Below are 20,273 nucleotides of genomic sequence, written 5' to 3'. Positions count from 1 at the left end.
AGGTCCATTACAATCACCTTTACAGGTCCATTACAATCACCATTACAATCAATCACCATTACAGGTCCATTACAATCACCATTACAGGTCCTTTACAATCACCATTACAGGTCCTTTACAATCACCATTACAGGTCCTTTACAATCACCATTACAGGTCCTTTACAATCACCATTACAGGTCCTTTACAATCACCATTACAGGTCCATTACAATCACCATTACAGGTCCATTACAATCACCATTACAGGTCCATTACAATCACCATTACAGGTCCATTACAATCACCATTACAATCACCTTTACAGGTCCATTACAATCACCATTACAATCACCATTAGAGGTCCATTACAATCACAATTACAATCACCATTACAGGTCCATTACAATCACCATTACAGGTCCATTACAATCACCATTACAGGTCCATTACAATCACCATTACAGGTCCTTTACAATCACCATTACAGGTCCATTACAATCACCTTTACAGGTCCATTACAATCACCATTACAGGTCCTTTACAATCACCATTACAGGTCCATTACAATCACCTTTACAGGTCCATTACAATCACCTTTACAATCACCATTACAGGTCCATTACAATCACCATTACAGGTCCATTACAATCACCATTACAGGTCCATTACAATCACCATTACAGGTCCATTACAATCACCATTACAGTCACCTTTACAGGTCCATTACAATCACCATTACAATCACCATTACAGGTCCATTACAATCACCATTACAGGTCCATTACAATCACCATTACAGGTCCATTACAATCACCATTACAGGTCCTTTACAATCATCATTACAGGTCCTTTACAATCACCATTACAGGTCCTTTACAATCACCATTACAGGTCCATTACAATCACCATTACAGGTCATTTACAATCACCATTACAGGTCCTTTACAATCACCATTACAGGTCCATTACAATCACCATTACAGGTCCATTACAATCACCATTACAGGTCCATTACAATCACCATTACAGGTCCATTACAATCACCATTACAGGTCCATTACAATCACATTACAATCACCATTACAATCACCATTACAGGTCCATTACAATCACCATTACAGGTCCATTACAATCACCATTACAGGTCCATTACAATCACCATTACAGGTCCATTTCACAATCACCATTACAGGTCCATTACAATCACCATTACAGGTCCATTACAATCACCATTACAGGTCCATTACAATCACCATTACAGGTCCATTACAATCACCAGGCACCTACAGGTCCATTACAATCACCATTACAATCACCATTACAATCCATTACAATCACCATTACAATCCATTACAATCACCATTACAATCACCATTACAGTCCATTACAATCACCATTACAATCACCATTACAATCCATTACAATCACCATTACAGGTCCATTACAATCACCATTACAATCACCATTACAGGTCCATTACAATCACCATTACAGGTCCATTACAATCACATTACAGGTCCATTACAATCACCATTACAGGTCCATTACAATCACCATTACAGGTCCATTACAATCACCATTACAGGTCCATTACAATCACCATTACAGGTCCATTACAATCACCATTACAGGTCCTTTACAATCACCATTACAGGTCCATTACAATCACCATTATCACCATTACAGGTCCATTACAATCACCATTACAGGTCCATTACAATCACCATTACAGGTCCATTACAATCACCATTACAGGTCCATTACAATCACCATTACAGGTCCATTACAATCACCATTACAGGTCCATTACAATCACCATTACAGGTCCATTACAATCACCATTACAATCACCATTACAGGTCCATTACAATCACCATTACAGTCCATTACAATCACCATTACAGGTCACTTACAATCACCATTACAGGTCCATCACCATTACAGGTCCATTACAATCACCATTACAGGTCCATTACAATCACCATTACACCATTACAATCACCATTACAGGTCCATTACAATCACCATTACAGGTCCATTACAATCACCATTACAGGTCCATTACAATCACCATTACAGGTCCTTTACAATCACATTACAGGTCACAATCACCATTACAGGTCCATTACAATCACCATTACAATCACCATTACAGGTCCATTACAATCACCATTACAGGTCCATTACAATCACCATTACAGGTCCATTACAATCACCATTACAGGTCCTTTACAATCACCATTACAGGTCCTTTACAATCACCATTACAGGTCCATTACAATCACCATTACAGGTCCATTACAATCACCATTACAATCACCATTACAGGTCCATTACAATCACCATTACAGGTCCATTACAATCACCATTACAGGTCCATTACAATCACCATTACAGGTCCATTACAATCACCATTACAGGTCCTTTACAATCACCATTACAGGTCCATTACAATCACCATTACAGGTCCATTACAATCACCATTACAGGTCCATTACAGGTCCATTACAATCACCATTACAGGTCCATTACAATCACCATTACAGGTCCATTACAATCACCATTACAGGTCCTTTACAATCACCATTACAGGTCCCATTATTACAATCACCATTACAGGTCCATTACAATCACCATTACAGGTCCATTACAATCACCATTACAATCACCATTACAGGTCCATTACAATCACCATTACAGGTCCATTACAATCACCATTACAGGTCCATTACAATCACCATTACAGGTCCATTACAATCACCATTACAGGTCCTTTACAATCACCATTACAGGTCCATTACAATCAATCACCATTACAATCACCATTACAGGTCCATTACAATCACCATTACAATCACCATTACAGGTCCATTACAATCACCATTACAGGTCCATTACAATCACCATTACAATCACCATTACAGGTCCATTACAATCACCATTACAGGTCCATTACAATCACCATTACAGGTCCATTACAATCAATCACCATTACAATCACCATTACAGGTCCATTACAATCACCATTACAGGTCCATTACAATCACCATTACAATCACCATTACAATCACCATTACAATCACCATTACAATCACCATTACAGGTCCATTACAATCACCATTACAGGTCCATTACAATCACCATTACAATCACCATTACAGGTCCATTACAATCACCATTACAGGTCCATTACAATCACCATTACAGGTCCATTACAATCACCATTACAGGTCCATTACAATCACCATTACAGGTCCATTACAATCACCATTACAGGTCCATTACAATCACCATTACAGGTCCATTACAATCACCATTACAATCACCATTACAGGTCCATTACAATCACCATTACAGGTCCATTACAATCACCATTACAGGTCCATTACAATCACCATTACAGGTCCATTACAATCACCATTACAGGTCCATTACAATCACCATTACAGGTCCATTACAATCACCATTACAGGTCCATTACAATCACCATTACAATCACCATTACAGGTCCATTACAATCACCATTACAATCACCATTACAGGTCCATTACAATCACCATTACAGGTCCATTACAATCACCATTACAGGTCCATTACAATCACCATTACAGGTCCTTTACAATCACCATTACAGGTCCATTACAATCACCATTACAATCACCATTACAGGTCCATTACAATCACCATTACAGGTCCATTACAATCACCATTACAGGTCCATTACAATCACCATTACAGGTCCATTACAATCACCATTACAGGTCCATTACAATCACCATTACAGGTCCATTACAATCACCATTACAGGTCCATTACAATCACCATTACAGGTCCATTACAATCACCATTACAGGTCCTTTACAATCACCATTACAGGTCCTTTACAATCACCATTACAGGTCCATTACAATCACCATTACAGGTCCATTACAATCACCATTACAGGTCCATTACAATCACCATTACAGGTCCATTACAATCACCATTACAGGTCCATTACAATCACCATTACAGGTCCATTACAATCACCATTACAGGTCCATTACAATCACCATTACAGGTCCATTACAATCACCATTACAGGTCCATTACAATCACCATTACAGGTCCATTACAATCACCATTAAATCACCATTACAGGTCCATTACAATCACCATTACAATCACCATTACAGGTCCATTACAATCACCATTACAATCACCATTACAGGTCCATTACAATCACCATTACAGGTCCATTACAATCACCATTACAATCACCATTACAGGTCCATTACAATCACCATTACAGGTCCATTACAATCACCATTACAGGTCCATTACAATCACCATTACAGGTCCATTACAATCACCATTACAATCACCATTACAGGTCCATTACAATCACCATTACAGGTCCATTACAATCACCATTACAGGTCCATTACAATCACCATTACAATCACCATTACAGGTCCATTACAATCACCATTACAGGTCCATTACAATCACCATTACAGGTCCATTACAATCACCATTACAGGTCCATTACAATCACCATTACAGGTCCATTACAATCCCATTACAATCACCATTACAGGTCCATTACAATCACCATTACAGGTCCATTACAATCACCATTACAGGTCCATTACAATCACCATTACAGGTCCTTTACAATCACCATTACAGGTCCTTTACAATCACCATTACAGGTCCATTACAATCACCATTACAGGTCCATTACAATCACCATTACAGGTCCATTACAATCACCATTACAGGTCCATTACAATCACCATTACAATCACCATTACAGGTCCATTACAATCACCATTACAATCACCATTACAGGTCCATTACAATCACCATTACAGGTCCATTACAATCACCATTACAGGTCCATTACAATCACCATTACAGGTCCATTACAATCACCATTACAGGTCCATTACAATCACCATTACAGGTCCTTTACAATCACCATTACAGGTCCATTACAATCACCATTACAGGTCCATTACAATCACCATTACAGGTCCTTTACAATCACCATTACAGGTCCATTACAATCACCATTACAGGTCCATTACAATCACCATTACAATCACCATTACAGGTCCATTACAATCACCATTACAGGTCCATTACAATCACCATTACAGGTCCATTACAATCACCATTACAGGTCCATTACAATCACCATTACAGGTCCATTACAATCCATTACAATCATTACAATCACCATTACAATCAATCCATTACAGGTCCATTACAATCACCATTACAGGTCCATTACAATCACCATTACAGGTCCCTTTACAGGTCCATTACAATCACCATTACAATCACCATTACAGGTCCATTACAATCACCATTACAGGTCCTTTACAATCACCATTACAGGTCCATTACAATCACCATTACAGGTCCTTTACAATCACCATTACAGGTCCATTACAATCACCATTACAGGTCCATTACAATCACCATTACAATCACCATTACAGGTCCATTACAATCACCATTCCATTACAATCACCATTACAGGTCCATTACAATCACCATTACAAATCACCATTACAGGTCCATTACAATCACCATTACAGGTCCATTACAATCACCATTACAGGTCCATTACAATCACCATTACAGGTCCATTACAATCACCATTACAATCCATTACAGGTCCCATTACAATCACCATTACAGGTCCATTACAATCACCATTACAGGTCCATTACAATCACCATTACAGGTCCATTACAATCACCATTACAGGTCCATTACAATCACCATTACAGGTCCATTACAATCACCATTACCATTACAGGTCCATTACAATCACCATTACAGGTCCATTACAATCACCATTACAGGTCCATTACAATCACCATTACAGGTCCATTTACAATCACCATTACAGGTCCATTACAATCACCATTACAGGTCCATTACAATCACCATTACAGGTCCATTACAATCACCATTACAGGTCCCATTACAATCACCATTACAGGTCCATTACAATCACCATTACAATCACCATTACAGGTCCATTACAATCACCATTACAGGTCCATTACAATCACCATTACAGGTCCATTACAATCACCATTACAGGTCCATTACAATCACAACAATCACCATTACAGGTCCCATTACAATCACCATTACAGGTCCATTACAATCACCATTACAATCACCATTACAGGTCCATTACAATCACCATTACAGGTCCATTACAATCACCATTACAGGTCCATTACAATCACCATTACAGGTCCTTTACAATCACCATTACAGGTCCTTTACAATCACCATTACAGGTCCATTACAATCACCATTACAGGTCAGTCCTTTACAATCACCATTACAGGTCCTTTACAATCACCATTACAGGTCCATTACAATCACCATTACAATCAATCACCATTACAGGTCCATTACAATCACCATTACAGGTCCATTACAATCACCATTACAGGTCCATTACAATCACCATTACAGGTCCATTACAATCACCATTACAGGTCCATTACAATCACCATTACAGGTCCATTACAATCACCATTACAGGTCCATTACAATCACCATTACAGGTCCATTACAATCACCATTACAATCACCTTACAGGTCCATTACAATCACCATTACAATCACCATTACAGGTCCATTACAATCACAATTACAATCACCATTACAGGTCCATTACAATCACCATTACAGGTCCATTACAATCAATCACCATTACAGGTCCATTACAATCACCATTACAGGTCCATCACCATTACAGGTCCATTACAATCACCATTACAGGTCCATTACAATCACCATTACAGGTCCTTTACAATCACCATTACAGGTCCATTACAATCACCATTTACAATCACCATTACAATCACATTACAATCACCATTACAGGTCCATTACAATCACCATTACAGGTCCATTACAATCACCATTACAGGTCCATTACAATCACCATTACAGGTCCATTACAATCACCATTACAGGTCCATTACAATCACCATTACAGGTACCCATTACAATCACCATTACAATCACCATTACAGGTCCATTACAATCACCATTACAGGTCCATTACAATCACCATTACAGGTCCATTACAATCACCATTACAGGTCCTTTACAATCACCATTACAGGTCCATTACAATCACCATTACAGGTCCTTTACAATCACCATTACAGGTCCATTACAATCACCATTACAGGTCCATTACAATCACCATTACAGGTCCTTTACAATCACCATTACAGGTCCATTACAATCACCATTACAATCACCATTACAGGTCCATTACAATCACCATTACAGGTCCATTACAATCACCATTACAGGTCCATTACAATCACCATTACAGGTCCATTACAATCACCTTTACAATCACCATTACAGGTCCATTACAATCACCATTACAGGTCCATTTACACACCATTACAGGTCCATTACAATCACCATTACAGGTCCATTACAATCCATTACAATCACCATTACAGGTCCATTACAATCACCATTACAGGTCCATTACAATCACCATTACAGGTCCATTACAATCACCATTACAGGTCCATTACAATCACCATTACAATTACAATCACCATTACAGGTCCATTACAATCACCATTACAGGTCCATTACAATCACCATTACAGGTCCATTTACAATCACCATTACAGGTCCTTTACAATCACCATTACAGGTCCATTACAATCACCATTACAATCACCATTACAGGTCCATTACAATCACCATTACAGGTCCATTACAATCACCATTACAGGTCCATTACAATCACCATTACAATCACCATTACAATCACCATTACAGGTCCATTACAATCACCATTACAGGTCCATTACAATCACCATTACAGGTCCATTACAATCACCATTACAGGTCCATTACAATCACCAGGTCCATTACAATCATTACAATCACCATTACAGGTCCATTACAATCACCATTACAGGTCCATTACAATCACCATTACAATCACCATTACAATCACCATTACAGGTCCATTACAATCACCATTACAGGTCCTTTACAATCACCATTACAGGTCCATTACAATCACCATTACAGGTCCATTACAATCACCATTACAATCACCATTACAGGTCCATTACAATCACCATTACAGGTCCATTACAATCACCATTACAGGTCCATTACAATCACCATTACAGGTCCTTTACAATCACCATTACAGGTCCATTACAATCACCATTTTACAATCACCATTACAGGTCCTTTACAATCACCATTACAGGTCCATTACAATCACCATTACAGGTCCATTACAATCACCATTACAGGTCCATTACAATCACCATTACAGGTCCATTACAATCATACCATTACAATCACCATTACAGGTCCATTACAATCACCATTACAGGTCCATTACAATCACCATTACAGGTCCATTACAATCACAATTACAGGTCCATTACAATCACCATTACAGGTCCATTACAATCACCATTACAGGTCCATTACAATCACCATACAATCACCATTACAGGTCCATTACAATCACCATTACAGGTCCATTACAATCACCATTACAATCACCATTACAGGTCCATTACAATCACCATTACAGGTCCATTACAATCACCATTACAGGTCCATTACAATCACCATTACAGGTCCATTACAATCACCATTACAGGTCCATTACAATCACCATTACAATCACCATTACAGGTCCATTACAATCACCATTACAATCACCATTACAGGTCCATTACAATCACCATTACAGGTCCATTACAATCACCATTACAGGTCCATTACAATCACCATTACAATCACCATTTACAGGTCAATCACCATTACAGGTCCATTACAATCACCATTACAGGTCCATTACAATCACCATTACAGGTCCATTACAATCACCATTACAGGTCCATTACAATCACCATTACAGGTCCATTACAATTACACCATTACAATCACCATTACAGGTCCATTACAATCACCATTACAGGTCCATTACAATCACCATTACAGGTCCATTACAATCACCATTACAGGTCCATTACAATCACCATTACAGGTCCATTACAATCACCATACAATCACCATTACAGGTCCATTACAATCACCATTACAGGTCCTTTACAATCACCATTACAGGTCCATTACAATCACCATTACAATCACCATTACAGGTCCATTACAATCACCATTACAGGTCCATTACAATCACCATTACAATCACCATTACAGGTCCATTACAATCACCATTACAGGTCCATTACAATCACCATTACAATCACCATTACAGGTCCATTACAATCACCATTACAATCACCATTACAGGTCCATTACAATCACCAATCACCATTACAGGTCCATTACAATCACCATTACAGGTCCTTTACAATCACCATTACAGGTCCATTACAATCACCATTACAGGTCCATTACAATCACCATTACAGGTCCATTACAATCACCTTTACAGGTCCATTACAATCACCATTACAGGTCCATTACAATCACCATTACAGGTCCATTACAATCACCATTACAGGTCCTTTACAATCACCATTACAGGTCCATTACAATCACCATTACAGGTCCATTACAATCACCATTACAATCACCATTACAGGTCCATTACAATCACCATTACAGGTCCATTACAATCACCATTACAGGTCCTTTACAATCACCATTACAGGTCCTTTACAATCACCATTACAGGTCCATTACAATCACCATTACAGGTCCATTACAATCACCATTACAGGTCCATTACAATCACCATTACAGGTCCATTACAATCACCATTACAATCACCATTACAGGTCCATTACAATCACCATTACAGGTCCATTACAATCACCATTACAATCACCATTACAGGTCCATTACAATCACCTTTACAGGTCCATTACAATCACCTTTACAATCACCATTACAGGTCCATTACAATCACCATTACAATCACCATTACAGGTCCATTACAATCACCATTACAGGTCCATTACAATCACCATTACAGGTCCATTACAATCACCATTACAGGTCCATTACAATCACCATTACAGGTCCTTTACAATCACCATTACAATCACCATTACAATCACATTACAATCACCATTACAGGTCCATTACAATCACCATTACAGGTCCATTACAATCACCATTACAGGTCCATTACAATCACCATTACAGGTCCATTACAATCACCATTACAGGTCCATTACAATCACCATTACAATCATTACAGGTCCATTACAATCACCATTACAATCACAATTACAATCACCATTACAGGTCCATTACAATCACCATTACAGGTCCATTACAATCACCATTACAGGTCCATTACAATCACCATTACAGGTCCATTACAATCACCATTACAGGTCCATTACAATCACCATTACAGGTCCATTACAATCACCATTACAGGTCCATTTATTAAATCACCATTACAGGTCCATTACAATCACCATTACAGGTCCATTACAATCACCATTACAGGTCCATTACAATCACCATTACAGGTCCATTACAATCACCATTACAATCACCATTAAAGGTCCATTACAATCACCATTACAGGTCCTTTACAATCACCATTACAGGTCCATTACAATCACCATTACAATCACCATTACAGGGCCATTACAATCACCATTACAATCACCATTAAAGGTCCATTACAATCACCATTACAGGTCCATTACAATCACCATTACAGGTCCTTTATAATCACCATTACAGGTCCATTACAATCACCATTAAAGGTCCATTACAATCACCATTACAGGTCCATTACAATCACCATTACAGGTCCATTACAATCACCATTACATGTCCATTACAATCACCATTACAGGTCCTTTACAATCACCATTACAATCACCATTACAGGTCCTTTATAATCACCATTACAGGTCCATTACAATCACCATTAAAGGTCCATTACAATCACCATTACAGGTCCATTACAATCACCATTACAGGTCCATTACAATCACCATTACAGGTCCTTTACAATCACCATTACAGGTCCATTACAATCACCATTACAGGTCCATTACAATCACCATTACAATCACCATTACAGGTCCATTACAATCACCATTACAGGTCCATTACAATCACCATTACAGGTCCATTACAATCACCATTACAGGTCCATTACAATCACCATTACAATCACCATTACAGGTCCATTACAATCACCATTACAGGTCCATTACAATCACCATTACACCATTACAATCACCATTACAGGTCCATTACAATCACCATTACAGGTCCATTACAATCACCATTACAGGTCCATTACAATCACCATTACAGGTCCATTACAATCACCATTACAATCACCTTTACAGGTCCATTACAATCACCATTACAATCACCATTAGAGGTCCATTACAATCACCATTACAATCACCATTACAGGTCCATTACAATCACCATTACAGGTCCATTACAATCACCATTACAATCACCATTACAATCACCATTACAGGTCCATTACAATGACCATTACAATCACCATTACAGGTCCATTACAATCACCATTACAGGTCCATTACAATCACCATTACAGGTCCTTTATAATCACCATTACAGGTCCATTACAATCACCATTACAATCACCATTACAATCACCATTACAATCACCATTACAATCACCATTACAGGTCCATTACAATCACCATTACAGGTCCATTACAATCACCATTACAATCACCATTACAATCACCATTACAGGTCCATTACAATCACCATTACAATCACCATTACAGGTCCATTACAATCACCATTACAGGTCCATTACAATCACCATTACAGGTCCATTACAATCACCTTTACAGGCTATTTTGTTTAAGAATACTATGTTTGTGTGTTTATGTATTCGTTTTCCAGTATTCATCCACTCCCTCTACTAATCCCTAATGCTCTCTGAGGTAACTGAATAGTGATTTCCATCTGGTATTTATGCATCCGTTTGTGTTTGTGTTTGTGTTTGTCCAGTTATGACCCAAACAGCTGCAAATGCTTGAATGTGACTTCCTTTTCCCAGTTCCCACAACTCCCCACTACACTTCTCTTGCACATCATCCCAACCTCGATTCCTAAAAGGGCCTTCATGTGTCCCTCGGTTTCCACTCCAGCCAATATCCCCCGGCCTAATTGGTTCAATTAGTTACTTCCCCTTCGTCTGCATTGGTGCCGGTGTTAAACCCTCTATGCAGATTATAGTGGTGATGTAACTCTCTTTCTGATTTACACACCCTTCAACACATTATTGTCTTATTGAACCAATGGTATTGATACAGATAATGCACTCTTGATTAGGACTTAAGGGGAAAAAAACGACACAGCACACACACACACACACACACACACACACACACACACACACACACACACACACACACACACACACACACACACACTTTCATTGCCTCTTAGTCTCTTAGTCTAATCTAGAGCGACACTAGCAATAACCTCGTAATATTATTTAACACCATTATCTGGGACAGTTACTACTACAATATCCCAATTCAACCCATGGGTATTCCCACAGAGTGAGTGGACTGCATAATCTGACTACTACTGAATATACATGATGTACTGTATAGTAATTGATGTTGCTTCACAACTTATTCTGCTCTACTGCATGTGAGGAACAGTCATAGATTGTAGTTGTTGTTGTGGTAATTGTCTCAGTGGGTTAAACTGCTATCCTTGACCCATGACTACATGAGACTGGGTGGCCAGAGGACAGGCATTCACAGCAGAGGAGTTTGTTGTTCCTGTGTGGGTGGAAAGAGAGGGGGGGTGGCAATGAAGGGGGGGATGGAGTGAGAGAGAGAGAGATGACCAGTTAAGTGTTTTCCCTATGTGCCTGAAGGCTGGGAAAGATTGATAACACTCTGGTGATTAAGTGACATTGCCGTCGCGGTGTGTGTGTGTGTGTGTGAGTGTGTGTGTGTGTGTGTGTGTGTGTGTGTGTGTGTGTGTGTGTGTGTGTGTGTGTGTGTGTGTGTTCCTGTGTGTGAACGTGTCTTCTGCACCAGTCCCTATCTCTCTTCCTTATGAAACCCTCACACAGAGCACACAGGGGTGACATTAGAAAACCCAGAACTGTCTCCTCTGAGGCCAACAGCAAACCCTTCAAAGCCAGTGTTTTTACTCCACACTAAGACCTGCTCCTCACATAAAACACATCCAAAGTGTTACGGAAGGCAGATAGATAAATCATGGTCTAAACAGCATTCATATCCTCTAAAGAACAATTGTTCATTAAAATATGCTTTCGTTTGATTGTAAATACAATTCCTGACTGGGGTTTACTGATAAAAAATGAATGAATGATTATTGTAATCTATGGAGAGGGTCTTTCATTCAGAGGACTGGATGTGACAGGGCTATTGTGATGGAAATCAGTGGGATGTGGTGAGAGGAAAAGAAAAGACAGGGAATCTCCTTAGTGATTATGCTCCTCCCTCCCTCCCCCCTACCTCCCTCCCCCCTCCCACCCTCCCTCCCTCCCTCCCTCCAGGCCCACAGTGACGAGGCAGTCCGTGTATGTCTGCGGGAGCGGGGCCAGGAGGTGCTGGTGCTCCAGAGAGTGTCGTCACAGTGGCCAGCCCCCTCCGCATCGGCCAGGGGAGGGGGGAGACCCGAGGAGGGGGACAGGAGGTAAGCCTCTGTCTCTCCGCTTTCACCCCTCCCTCTCACTCTCTCTCTTTCCTCCCTCCTTCTAGTCATTCTGCTCCTCAGTCTCCACACACACACACACACACACACACTTCTAAACACAGGCGGCGTGTGCTTGCATTGCAGCTCACAGCACACAGATGGATGGAGCTAGCGTGTGTGTGTGAGAGAGAGTGAGTAAGCCAGGAGTGAGCCGTAGCTGGCTGACTGGCTGACTGGCTGTGCAGACACAGGGGAGTGTCACCGTCTCAGGCTGGGTGTGGAGAAGTCTCTCTGGGGTAGGGAGACCACAGGACCAGGGTTCTCCCAGGGCTCTATAGCAGCTGCAGCAGGTGGACAGCTAGCCGGATGGGCCAATGGGTGGCTGAGGGAAGGCATGCAGCAGTAACCACGGCAACAGTGGTACCGGCTGTAAGGGGCACAGGGACATGCTGAGGATGGGCACTCGGCCGCGGCAACCCCCGGACCTGCGGCAGCGGGAGGAGGGCAGGCTGCTGGCAACGGTGGCTCTGGTGGAGCAGGAGGAGGATGAGGAGGAAGACTCAGAGGAAGGCAGCAGTGGAAGCGGGGGCAGTGACAGCGCCAGCCGGGTAGAGGAAGGGGCCAAGGCCACCAAAGTCCCCACCTTCGATGTCCCCTACTTCCGCTACATAGACGAGGAGGAGTCAGATGGAGAGGGGGATGGAGAGGAGGTGTGGAGCAGCAGTCGCTCTCTGTCCTCCATCGAGGACGACTCGTCCAGTGACAGTGTTGTCTCTGACAGGTACGTGGTGGTGTCAGGGACCCCAGAGAAGATCCTAGAACACCTGCTGTCTGTCATGAGGCTGGACAACCACCATGATGACCAGGGGAGCACACAGCAGATCAAGGAGTCAGGTCAGTCACTTACCCCCCCAAATCTATATGTTTGGCCTCTGGCTACTACTTTTAATTTATGTTAAACTATGTTAATCTATGCTAAATTATGTGAATATTTTTAAAGCGGCGTGAGAGAGACAGAGAGACTGTTCATTTTTTATTGTATATTTCACTTTTGTTTATTATCTATTTCACTTGCTTTGGCAATGTAAACATATGTTTCCCATGCCAATAAAGCCTGTTAAATTGAAGAGAGAGAGAGAGAGAGAGAGAGAGAGAGAGAGAGAGAGAGAGAGAGAGAGAGAGAGAGGAGTGTCTCTTACTAAAGATCTTTGACTATGTATGGTGATGAGGAAATAGGGTGATAGAGAAAGAGAGAGAGAGAGAGAATAGATTGAGAGAGATAAAGTGAGAGATGCAGGCTGCTCCTGGGAGAGTGATATATAGAGTGGTGGTAAATGGGAGAAGAGAGGTGGGAGGCTGATATATAGAGCAGTGGGAGATGGGAGATGGGAGGCTGATATATAGAGCAGTGGGAGATGGGAGGCTGATATATAGAGCAGTGGGAGATGGGAGATGGGAGGCTGATATATAGAGCAGTGGGAGATGGGAGATGGGAGGCTGATATATAGAGCAGTGTGAAAAGGGAGGCTGATATGTAGAGCAGTGGGAGATGGGAGATGGGAGGCTGATATATAGAGCAGTGGGAGGTGGGAGGCTGATATGTAGAGCAGTGGGAGATGGGAGGCTGATATATAGAGCAGTGGGAGGTGGGAGGAGAGCAGTGGGAGATGGGAGGCTGATATATAGAGCAGTGGGAGATGGGAGGCTGATATATAGAGCAGTGGGAGGTGGGAGGCTGATATGTAGAGCAGTGGGAGATGGGAGGCTGATATATAGAGCAGTGGGAGGTGGGAGGCTGATATGTAGAGCAGTGGGAGATGGGAGGCTGATATATAGAGCAGTGGGAGAAGGGAGGCTGATATATAGAGCAGTGGGAGAAGGGAGGCTGATATGTAGAGCAGTGAGAGATGGGATGCTGATATGTAGAGCAGTGGGAAATGGGAGGCTGATATACAGAGCAGTGGGAGAAGGGAGGCTGATATGTAGAGCAGTGGGAGATGGGAGGCTGATATATAGAGCAGTGGGAGAAGGGAGGCTGATATATAGAGCAGTGGGAAATGGGAGATGGGAGGCTGATATATAGAGCAGTGGGAGATGGGAGGAGGGAGGCTGATATATAGAGCAGTGGGAGATGGGAGAATGGAGATGGGAAGCTGATATATAGAGCAGTGGGAGATGGGAGAATGGAGATGGGAGGCTGATATATAGAGCAGTGGGAGATGGGAGAATGGAGATGGGAGGCTGATATATAGAGCAGTGGGAGATGGGAGAATGGAGATGGGAGGCTGATATATAGAGCAGTGGGAGATGGGAGAATGGAGATGGGAGGCTGATATATAGAGCAGTGGGAGAAGGGAGAAGGGAGGCTGATATATAGAGCAGTGGGAAATGGGAGATGGGAGGCTGATATATAGAGCAGTGGGAGATGGGAGGAGGGAGGCTGATCTATAGAGCAGTGGGAGATGGGAGAATGGAGATGGGAGGCTGATATATAGAGCAGTGGGAGATGGGAGATGGGAGAAGGGAGGCTGATATATAGAGCAGTTGGAGATGGGAGAATGGAGATGGGAGGCTGATATATAGAGCAGTGGGAGATGGGAGAATGGAGATGGGAGGCTGATATATAGAGCAGTGGGAGATGGGAGAAGGGAGGCTGATATATAGAGCAGTGGGAGATGGGAGAATGGAGATGGGAGGCTGATATATAGAGCAGTGGGAGAAGGGAGAAGGGAGGCTGATATATAGAGCAGTGGGAAATGGGAGATGGGAGGCTGATATATAGAGCAGTGGGAGATGGGAGGAGGGAGGCTGATATATAGAGCAGTGGGAGATGGGAGAATGGAGATGGGAGGCTGACATATAGAGCAGTGGGAGATGGGAGAATGGAGATGGGAGGCTGATATATAGAGCAGTGGGAGATGGGAGAATGGAGATGGGAGGCTGATATATAGAGCAGTGGGAGATGGGAGAATGGAGATGGGAGGATGATATATAGAGCAGTGGGAAATGGGAGATGGGAGAAGGGAGGCTGATATATAGAGCAGTGGGAGAAGGGAGAAGGGAGGCTGATATATAGAGCAGTGGGAAATGGGAGATGGGAGGCTGATATATAGAGCAGTGGGAGATGGGAGGAGGGAGGCTGATCTATAGAGCAGTGGGAGATGGGAGAATGGAGATGGGAGGCTGATATATAGAGCAGTGGGAGATGGGAGATGGGAGAAGGGAGGCTGATATATAGAGCAGTTGGAGATGGGAGAATGGAGATGGGAGGCTGATATATAGAGCAGTGGGAGATGGGAGAATGGAGATGGGAGGCTGATATATAGAGCAGTGGGAGATGGGAGAAGGGAGGCTGATATATAGAGCAGTGGGAGATGGGAGAATGGAGATGGGAGGCTGATATATAGAGCAGTGGGAGAAGGGAGAAGGGAGGCTGATATATAGAGCAGTGGGAAATGGGAGATGGGAGGCTGATATATAGAGCAGTGGGAGATGGGAGGAGGGAGGCTGATATATAGAGCAGTGGGAGATGGGAGAATGGAGATGGGAGGCTGACATATAGAGCAGTGGGAGATGGGAGAATGGAGATGGGAGGCTGATATATAGAGCAGTGGGAGATGGGAGAATGGAGATGGGAGGCTGATATATAGGGCAGTGGGAGATGGGAGAATGGAGATGGGAGGATGATATATAGAGCAGTGGGAAATGGGAGATGGGAGAAGGGAGGCTGATATATAGAGCAGTGGGAGATGGGAGAAGGGAGGCTGATATACAGCGCAGTGGGAGATGGGAGAAGGGAGGCTGATATATAGAGCAGTGGGAGAAGGGAGGCTGATATATAGAGCAGTGGGAGAAGGGAGAAGGGAGGCTGATATATAGAGCAGTTGGAGATGGGAGAAGGGAGATGGGAGGCTGATATATAGAGAGGTGGAAGATGGGAGAAGGGAGGCTGATATGTAGAGCAGTGGGAGATGGGAGAATGGAGGCTGATATATAGAGCAGTGGGAGATGGGAGGCTGATGTATAGAGAGGTGGAAGATGGGAGAAGGGAGGCTGATATGTAGAGCAGTGGGAGATGGGAGAATGGAGGCTGATATATAGAGCAGTGGGAGATGGGAGAAGGGAGACTGATATATAGAGCAGTGGGAGATGGGAGAAGGGAGACTGATATATAGAACAGTGGGAGATGGGAGAAGGGAGACTGATATATAGAGCAGTGGGAGATGGGAGAATGGAGACTGATATATGGAGCAGTGGGAGATGGGAGAAGGGAGACTGATATATAGAGCAGTGGGAGATCGGAGAAGGGAGACTGATATATAGAGCAGTGGGAGATGGGAGACGGGAGACTGATATATAGAGCAGTGGGAGATGGGAGAAGGGATGCTGATATATAGAGCAGTGGGAGATGGGAGAAGGGAGACTGATATATAGAGCAGTTGGAGATGGGAGAAGGGAGACTGATATATAGAGCAGTGGGAGATGGGAGAAGGGATGCTGATATATAGAGCAGTGGGAGATGGCAGAATGGAGACTAATATATAGAGCAGTGGGAGAAGGGAGGCTGATATATAGAGCAGTGGGAGATGGGAGAAGGGAGACTGATATATAGAGCAGTGGGGGATGGGAGAAGGGAGACAGATATATAGAGCAGTGGGAGATGGGAGAATGGAGATGGGAGGCTGATATATAGAGCAGTGGGAGATGGGAGAATGGAGATGTGAGGCTGATATATAGAGCAGTGGGAGATGGGAGAATGGAGATGGGAGGTTGATATATAGAGCAGTGGGAGATGGGAGAATGGAGATGGGAGGCTGATATATAGAGCAGTGGGAGAAGGGAGAAGGGAGAAGGGAGGCTGATATATAGAGCAGTGGGAAATGGGAGAAGGGAGACTGATATATAGAGCAGTGGGAGATGGGAGAAGGGAGACTGATATATAGAGCAGTGGGAGATGGGAGAAGGGAGACTGATATATAGAACAGTGGGAGATGGGAGAAGGGAGACTGATATATAGAGCAGTGGGAGATGGGAGAATGGAGACTGATATATGGAGCAGTGGGAGATGGGAGAAGGGAGACTGATATATAGAGCAGTGGGAGATGGGAGAAGGGAGACTGATATATAGAGCAGTGGGAGATGGGAGAAGGGAGACTGATATATAGAGCAGTGGGAGATGGGAGAAGGGATGCTGATATATAGAGCAGTGGGAGATGGGAGAAGGGAGACTGATATATAGAGCAGTTGGAGATGGGAGAAGGGAGACTGATATATAGAGCAGTGGGAGATGGGAGAAGGGATGCTGATATATAGAGCAGTGGGAGATGGCAGAATGGAGACTAATATATAGAGCAGTGATATATAGAGCATGGGAGAAGGGAGATGGGAGGGAGGCTGATATATAGAGCAGTGGGAGATGGGAGAATGGAGATGGGAGGCTGATATATAGAGCAGTGGGAGATGGGAGAAGGGAGGCTGATATATAGAGCAGTGGATGAGATGGGAGAATGAGAGATGGGAGGGAGGCTGATATATAGAGCAGTGGGAGAAGGGAGAAGGGAGGCTGATATATAGAGCAGTGGGAGATGGGAGAAGATGGAGGCTGATATATAGAGCAGTGGGAGAAGGGAGGCTGATATATAGAGCAGTGGGAGATGGGAGAAGGGAGGCTGATATATAGAGCAGTGGGAGATGGGAGAATGGAGATGGGAGGCTGATATATAGAGCAGTGGGAGATGGGAGAGAGTGGGAGATGGGAGAAGGGAGGCTGATATATAGAGCAGTGGGAGATGGGAGAATGGAGATGGGAGGCTGATATATAGAGCAGTGGGAGATGGGAGAATGGAGATGGGAGGCTGATATATAGAGCAGTGGGAGATGGAGATGGGAGGCTGATATATAGAGCAGTGGGAGATGGGAGAATGGGATGGGAGAAGGGAGGCTGATATATAGAGCAGTGGGAGATGGGAGGGAGATATATGTGTGGGAGATGGGAGAATGGGAGGCTGATATATAGAGCAGTGGGAGATGGGAGAAGGGAGGCTGATATATAGAGCAGTGGGAGATGGGAGAGATGGGAGGCTGATATATAGAGCAGTGGGAGATGGGAGAAGGGAGGCTGATATATAGAGCAGTGGGAGATGGGAGAATGGGAGGGACTGATATATAGAGCAGTGGGAGATGGGAGAATGGAGATATAGAGGCAGTGATATATAGAGCAGTGGGAGATGGGAGAAGGAGACTGATATATAGAGCAGTGGGAGATGGGAGAAGGGAGACTGATATATAGAGCAGTGGGAGATGGGAGAAGGGAGACTGATATATAGAGCAGTGGGAGATGGGAGAATGGAGATGGGAGGCTGATATATAGGAGAGAATGGAGATGGGAGGCTGATAGGGGAGAAGATATATAGAGCAGTGGAGATGGGAGAATGGAGAATGGGAGGCTGATATATAGAGCAGTGGGAGATGGGAGAAGGGAGGCTGATATATAGAGCAGTGGGAGATGGGAGAATGATATATAGAGCAGTGGGAGATGGGAGGAGGGAGAAGCTGATATATAGAGCAGTGGGAGATGGGAGATGGGAGGCTGGA

General features: G+C 43.0%; 1 protein-coding gene across 1 annotated transcript in view; it reads left to right on the top strand.

Moving 5' to 3' along the window:
* LOC115118866 (rap guanine nucleotide exchange factor 5-like) overlaps positions 1–20,273 on the top strand; it is a 78,038-nt gene that overhangs the window by 23,437 nt on the left and 34,328 nt on the right. Inside the window, exons 2-3 of the mRNA XM_065027167.1 lie at positions 13,540–13,679; positions 14,461–14,573. Coding sequence (XP_064883239.1) covers positions 13,540–13,679; positions 14,461–14,573 — 253 coding nt within the window. The remainder of the gene's footprint in view (positions 1–13,539; positions 13,680–14,460; positions 14,574–20,273) is intronic.

Source organism: Oncorhynchus nerka, linkage group LG14, assembly GCF_034236695.1.
Source record: "Oncorhynchus nerka isolate Pitt River linkage group LG14, Oner_Uvic_2.0, whole genome shotgun sequence".
NCBI classification, from domain to species: Eukaryota; Metazoa; Chordata; class Actinopteri; order Salmoniformes; family Salmonidae; genus Oncorhynchus; species Oncorhynchus nerka.
Note: the sequence above shows the minus strand (reverse complement) of the source record. Positions and strands in the feature narration are given on the sequence as shown.